This window comes from Podarcis melisellensis, assembly GCF_964234715.1.
Source record: "Podarcis melisellensis genome assembly, chromosome: 3".
In the NCBI taxonomy this organism is placed as follows: Eukaryota; Metazoa; Chordata; class Lepidosauria; order Squamata; family Lacertidae; genus Podarcis; species Podarcis melisellensis.
The window spans coordinates 112,098,394-112,105,655 of NC_138530.1; the positions used below are offsets into that span (position 1 = coordinate 112,098,394).

At 42.8% G+C, this 7,262-nt stretch overlaps 1 protein-coding gene across 1 annotated transcript in view; it reads left to right on the top strand.

Annotated features, from left to right (window-relative positions):
* Window positions 1-6,951, top strand: part of COG6 (component of oligomeric golgi complex 6) — a 33,491-nt gene extending 26,540 nt beyond the window's left edge. Inside the window, exons 17-19 of the mRNA XM_081906244.1 lie at window positions 1,007-1,060; window positions 3,190-3,269; window positions 5,907-6,951. Coding sequence (XP_081762370.1) covers window positions 1,007-1,060; window positions 3,190-3,269; window positions 5,907-6,054 — 282 coding nt within the window. The 3' untranslated portion in view covers window positions 6,055-6,951. The remainder of the gene's footprint in view (window positions 1-1,006; window positions 1,061-3,189; window positions 3,270-5,906) is intronic.
* Window positions 6,952-7,262: the final 311 nt, after the last annotated feature.

Consider the following 7,262-nt stretch of genomic DNA (forward strand, 5'->3'; position numbering starts at 1 on the left):
GAAATAGTGCTTCAGGTTAAGAACTTTGCTTCAGGATGAGAACAGAAATCATGCTCTGGCAGCGCGGCAGCAGCAGGAGGCCCCATTAGCTGAAGTGGTGCTTCAGGTTAAGAACAGTTTCAGGTTAAGTATGGACCTCCGGAACAAATTAAGTACTTAACCCGAGGTACCACTGTAGTTCAAATACATACGTATTCAAATGTTCATCAAATTAAATGAATAGCATTTTTAAAACTTTTTTTTAAAGAAAGTTTTCTGTAGCTCACATTTCAGAACTGCCAATAGTGAACGACACAATGCCCAGTAATGTAACTGGATCAAAAAAATCATTATTCATTACTTACACTGGCAATATCACAGCTTGACTTATTATTTACTAGCCCTGTTCAGGGAAGTTTTTAACGTGTGATTTTACTGTATTTTTGGTTTTTATGGAAGCCGCCCAGAGTGGCTGGGGAGGCCCAGCCAGATGGGCGGGGTATAAATAATAAATTATTATTATTATTATTATTATTATTACTACTACTACTACTAGATTTTTTAAATGTGGGTTGTAAAACTGATTCTTACATTAGAATTTACAGTTTGTGGAGAGAATTCTCCGGAGAATTTTCTAGCAGAAAATATTCTCGAGAATATTCTCATGCTTAATTTTTAGGGAGGGAGAGTGTGTCTAATGTATGTAATCCTGAACACTCATGCACACAAAATCAGTACAAGATACTGAACATCACATGGGTACTCTGGTCAACTGATCAAATACGTTGAATTGCAAATACACATTTACTGTATCTGGATGAGAACCAAAGTGCTACTTTGGGCATCATTTTCCTCCCCCAGCCCTTTGAACAGCAGAAAAGCTACCATTGAACGCCCCCCTCAGTTTCAAAAGAGGCTTGCTGTGTGGCACAGAGGCGCCTTCTTTTTGAGATACACAAACCAACAACACTCCTTAACAGTGATGGTTAAATATTTATTTATTTGCTTATCATTGCTGTGTTTTTAGGGTCCCTTGGCAAATGTACCCAGTATGGATTCCATGTCCTTAAAAGCTGCAATGGTAAGATACTGGAATATAATTTGTAGCTGTATTTATTTAATTTTTAGGTCGGGGGGGGGGAGTAATTATTAAATAGAAACAAGGGCAAGAGGAGGAAGGGGGTAAACAAGGAAGCAATTTACCCTTTTTTCCAATGACATGTGCTTTGGCTCAGTTAGGGTATGAGGATGATAGGGCTATCTTCATAGTCTCAAGAAAATTTAGAACTGAATGACTTGCCTCTCTTCCAGCTGTTCCACTCCAAAGCAATAAATGGGACTGTGAATGAACCTTGAAGTATGCCCTCATTATTATTATTTTGCAAAAGTTGAGCCAAATTGTGCATTCGCTTTGGTTTTATTTTGATGTTTTTCAGAACAATATTTTCATTGTGGTAAGAGGCCTGATACACAGCTACATTGCATGAAAATTAAACTATCCCCTAAAGTTTTAATGAGACACCACGTTGGTGCAGATAACCGAAAAGAATGTTGGCTGTTTATTTGTGTAGTCTTTTTGACACAAACCCTTAGCACAGAGAATTGCTTTGACTAAAGTGAGCATATTCAGTGGTATCTTCGTCCGTGTAAGAAAGATACTCAGCAAATTCTATTCTGGTGCAAGGTTCTGTTGTATCGTTTTGAAATACAGTGGTACCTCAGGTTAAGTACTTAATTCGTTCTGGAGGTCCGTTCTTAACCTGAAACTGTTCTTAACCTGAAGCACCACTTAAGCTAACGCGACCTCCTGCTGCCGCCGCACCGCCGGAGCACAATTTTGTTCTCATCCTGAAGCAAAGTTCTTAACCCGAGGTAATATTTCTGGGTTAGCGGAGTCTGTAACCTGAAGCGTATGTAACCCGAGGTACCACTGTATATCCAAAAGTAATTGATAACGGTGGTTTATTTTGAGCAGCTGAAATAGATCAGGCTTCCTCAACCTCAGCCCTCCAGATGTTGTAGGCCAAAAAGGATCCCTAGATAGCAGAACCAGAGGTCAGGGATGATGGGAATTGTAGTCTCAAAACATCTGGAGGGCCTAGGTTGAGGAAGCCCGAAATACATGATAGACTTGCACACACAGGCATTGAGAGTTAGGGTTAAGGAGCAGGGGAGAAGCAGACACAAGGAAGAGGTGCTCCTGACAGGGAGGACAGGCTAGGATGCGCAATACCTCTTCCCATCCTCTTGTGCATGAATAGCCCTCAAACTCAGACCTCCATCATAGATGGAAATCAAGTGGAGCAGGTAGCCATCTCCAGCTGCCCCTAGTCCCATCCTCTTTGCTTCCCTGCTCTTTTGGTGCCAAATTTAGACACGGAGCTCAACCCATCAGTCTGAAACACATCAGGGCTCCCCCCCCAGCCCCTATAAATAAAGGTGTGTGGTGGGGTCTGATCTTCATTTTTTTTTAAATGATATTTATTGGAATTTTCAAAATGTTACAAAATACAAAGAAAAATGCAAAACAAAAATAATTAACAAATTAAAAAAGAAAAAAGACAAACCCCTCCCACCATATAGATACAGATTCAAACAAAAACAAAGGAGAGGGAAAAAATAGAAAAAATACAACAATACATCACAAACAATTAAAAACATTAAAAAAAACCAAATTCATTATTTCCAAATCCTCAGCTGTCATCACCTTCTTTCTTAGACCTCCTCCTCCCTTTCTTTGTATCCTAGTTATTAATTATCCCAGCAAATCCTTTCCATATTTCATAATATTCTGTCATTACATTACCCTAAACTGTTTTAGTCTTGTCTTTCTATAATAAGATAAATCTTAAAGCTTAAAACTTTAGTCTTGTCCTTACCAGCTTCTCACAACCATAGCATTCTTTCATAATTCTTTAAACATTTTTACTAAAGCCAAGTAATTTCATTCCAACATTTTTCTCAGGTTCATCAATTTTATAAAACAGTTCTAATGGTAGGGAAAAGAAATACAGACAAGTCCAATCTTCATCCAACGTCCCTTCCTCCTGGGGAGGGGGTGTGTGTCTGATTTTTATAAGGATCACAGCAGGGAGGGAGGAGAAGGTCAACCACAGCCATTAATTCCACCATGAGGCTTCTCTCTTGATTCCAGAGAAATTGGGTGAGATGCGTAGTGCCTAATGCCTGTTCTTCTTCTGTTTGCAATAGGTCCAGTTTGATCGTTATTTGTCGGCTCCCGATGGACTGCTAATGCCACAGATAAGCTTTCTTCTAAGTGCTACTGTGAAGTAAGCGTTTTGGCTTTGGGTTTGATTCTTCGGTTGTAGATTCTGATCCAAAGCAGAATTCATCATTCTATGTAATAATAATAATAATATTTTATTTATACCCTGCTCTCCCCTGCCAGAGCTGGGCTCAGGGCAGCTAACACCAGTATAATTACAATAAAAACATAATGGGGAGGGGGAAACAATTTAAAATACAGGTTAAAAATACAATTTAAAATGCAGCCTCATTTTAATAGTATCCCATAGATCAAAACCAGAAGGGGAGGGAAACGTAAGGGTCAGACTGAGTCCAAACCAAAGGCCAGGAGGAACAGCTCTGTCTAGCAGGCCCAGTGGAAAGATGTCAAGTCCCGCAGGGCCCTAGTCAGGGCCACCAAGTCGGGGTCAGTACTGAAAAGGCCCTGGCCCTAGTTGAGAACAATCTAAGCGACTTGGGACCTCCAAAGTGTTGTCATTTGTGGACCTTAAGGTCCTCTGCAGGGCATACCAGGAGAGGCAGTCCCGTAGGTATGTGGGTCCTAGGCCGCATAGGGCTTTAAAGGTCAAAACCAGCACCTTAAACCTCTTTATAAGCCACAGTTTGGCAGTGGGCATGCACAGACCCAGACCGGCAGTGTCTTTAGAGTTTTGACCAAAGTCCTCTTGCCCCTGTTCTCTCCACCATCTTGGCTGACAATTGCAGCAGAGGATGGCAGCATGAGGTTCTTGGAAGGACCTTCGTCTCAGGACTGCTTGGCCCAAAGTCCTTCCCTTGCAGTTAGTCTTCATTATCCATTATTGAGCTGGTTGTGCCCATCGTTTTGTTTGCTCACCTCCCCACCCTCCTCCTGCAACTAATCAACTGTTTGGGTGGCAAAGAGACGTTGCCCGCAGCATGCCCATACCCCCTTTGCTGTGAATTCTATACTGTGCCTCTGTGGATATATAGAGGGATTGATTTCACCATCACACCAAGGGGTTTAGCTTTAAACACTTCAAGTGCTGATGCGATTGCCACCTTTTGTGTGGAAAAAGCGTGCCAGAATTTTGGTGCTTTGAGACGCTTTTTCCTTTGCATATTTTTGACGTGCTCCCCATGACCCTGTTGACTGAAAAATAAGGCCGAGGTATTTAAAGTCTTTTAAATTGTTCTATCAACTGATTAAGGGACGTGGGTGGCACTGTGGGTTAAACCTCAGCGCCTAGGATTTGCCGATCGCATGGTCGGCGGTTCGAATCCCCGCAGCGGGGTGCGCTCCCGTTGCTCGGTCCCAGCGCCTGCCAACCTAGCAGTTCAAAAGCACCCCCGGGTGCAAGTAGATAAATAGGAACCACTTACCAGCGGGAAGGTAAACGGCGTTCCATGTGCTGCGCTGGCTCGCCAGATGCAGCTTCGTCACGTGACCCGGAAGTGTCTGCGGACAGCGCTGGCTCCCGGCCTCTAGAGTGAGATGAGCGCACAACCCTAGAGTCTGTCAAGACTGGCCCGTATGGGCAGGGGTACCTTTACCTTTACCTTTATCAACTGATTGTCCATATAGTTCCTTGAAAATACCATGACTTTAGTTTTCTTGTAATTCACAGCCAGCTGCTCTCTTTGGCAGTATCCTGAGAATGCTCTCCTCAATCTTTTTAGGCCCACTTTTGTTTGAGATAGAAGTACCGCATCATCTATAGATAATAATATAGGGATGGCTTTTGTGGCCAATTTAGGGGCATGATACTCTTGGGATGTTAAACTCTGGACAATATCATTTATATATAAATTAAACAGTGTGGGAGCCAGGATGCAACCTTGCTTGGTGTGGCTGGTACGGATCCTGCGAGCTGCCCTTTTGTAGAGCAACGCACTTTCAGCACAGTGTTTTTATATAGATATTTAATCAAGATCAATGATCTTTTATCTGTACTGGAAGAGTTCAACTTATCCCACCGTCTTACTCGAGAGATTGAATCGAATGCAGCTTTCAGATCAATGAAATATAGCACAGCACCCTATTTCTTAACTTACTTAAAACGGGCTAGTACAAAGCAATCATATCAATTAACGGCTGAACACTTGAAGCCCAAATTCCATCACTATGATTTTAAAAAATGGAGAGCTGTGAAAATCCGTTGGGGTGGGAGATGATTTTGATTTCTTTCCAATGGCAATCAGCAGTGCTTTGCAGCTGAAATAAAGCAATTGGGCTCAAGAGAGTTTGTGGGTCTCCCAGTTCTCCCTCCTTCCTGCACTTTCCTCCCTGACGACAGTCTGCCCTCTGATTCCCAGGTCTGCAAGAGAAGTCCACTTGCTCAGAGTTCTCCCACAGTAGCTTTTGGGGAGGAAAGGGCACTGGCATTTTCTTACCCACTACAGTCAAACCTTGGTTGTTAAACATAATCTGTTCCAGAAGTCTGTTCAGCTTCCAAAATGTTCGACAACTGAGGCACGGCTTCAAATGGGTTGCAGGAGCTTCCCGCACATCAGACGTTCAGCTTCCGAAAAACGTTCAAAAACCGGAACACTTACTTCAGGGTTTGCGGCGTTTGGGAGCCAAAATGTTCCGAAACGGAGGCGTTTGGGATCTGAGGTTTGACTGTACTAATTTCTGCAAAGGTGCAGAACCATGCAAAGAGATATTTTGTCCTCAACACTGTGTTTTTGTTTTGTTTTAGACAGCAGATAATAAAACTGTCCACGGAACTAGTCTGCAGAGCCTATAGCGAAGTATACTCAGCTGTAATGAATCCAGACAATGGCTATAAAGATCCTGAAACGATATTGCCCAGATCTCCTCATCAGGTTCAAGCACTTCTCTCCTAACCTTAGCCAAAATGGAGTTTCTCACTGTTTAAGGTCAGAATATTTTCATGCAAGTACAAGATAGGCAATGGCTATTTCTTTCTGTTTTTGAAATCTTGGTGGAAGTTTGGCTGGATGTATGCTTGGGCTACAGCTGTGTACAAGGTTAGTCTGATGAGATCCCATTGACCTGATTTCTGCCGCCTTATTATGTGCAGTACTGTAGACATATTGGTAGACAGAGGCAAGAGGAATTTTCAGATACTAAATTATTTCCATGTTGTTATAAACATGAAAAGGGCTTCTTTGGGAAAGAAAGAAAATCCCCATTAATTTTTTTAATGATTAATCGTGTACACCCAAAAAGCTTCCAAGTTCTAGTGATTTAGTCAATATTGGGTTTTGTTCCACCAATCTTCCGCTAACAGTTCGGAGGAAGAGATATCAGCGTTGCGAACAAAAGGAGACGGTTTGGATTGGATAAGGGACGAATGTGTGGATGCTTCGATGCGTTGCTTTCTGTCATGGATACTCTTAGCAAAAATAAAAACCCAAGTCTAATCTTTGAAGATCTAATTTATATCACTGGCTAAATACTATTCGGATTTTGCCATGTATCTGTTACCCAGTTGATGGTTGCCTGGGAGTAAGTCCTGTTGAACGCAGTGGAACTCACTGCACTGTTAATAATGTAAGCAAGCCGTGCTCCATCAGATCCACATTGGTCTGTGACACCTCACGATATCCACATCGGTGGCTATTGCACCGTGGAGAATCAGGAAAGTGTGTATACAAACCTGACTTTAAGAAACCTGAAACTTAACCTGCCTGGCAAATACCATTCCTCTGAGGGTACGTGTCTTTTTAGTTTGGTGTTTGTACTGATTAGAAAAAGTGAATAAAAACAACACCACCATTCCCCTGAGGGTCTTCCGTTGATCATTTTATAGAATCATAGATTTGTAGACTTGGAAGGGACCCCAAGAGTAATCTAGTCCAACCCCCTGCAATAATGACTCTTGATCGTCTTGGTTGTAGTCAGAGCCGTCTTTCCCATAGGGCTTAGTGGTGCATTGCGCCAGGGCGCTGGCCTCTCAGGGGCACTCCAGCCAGTGGGGGAGCTGCGCAGCTTTGCCAGTGGCTTCCCCTTTCCCTGCCCGCCTGCCAGCTGCGCCCCGTCAACCATATGGCTGGCAAGCATGCAACTTGCCTCCCAAGCCTCCGCAGGA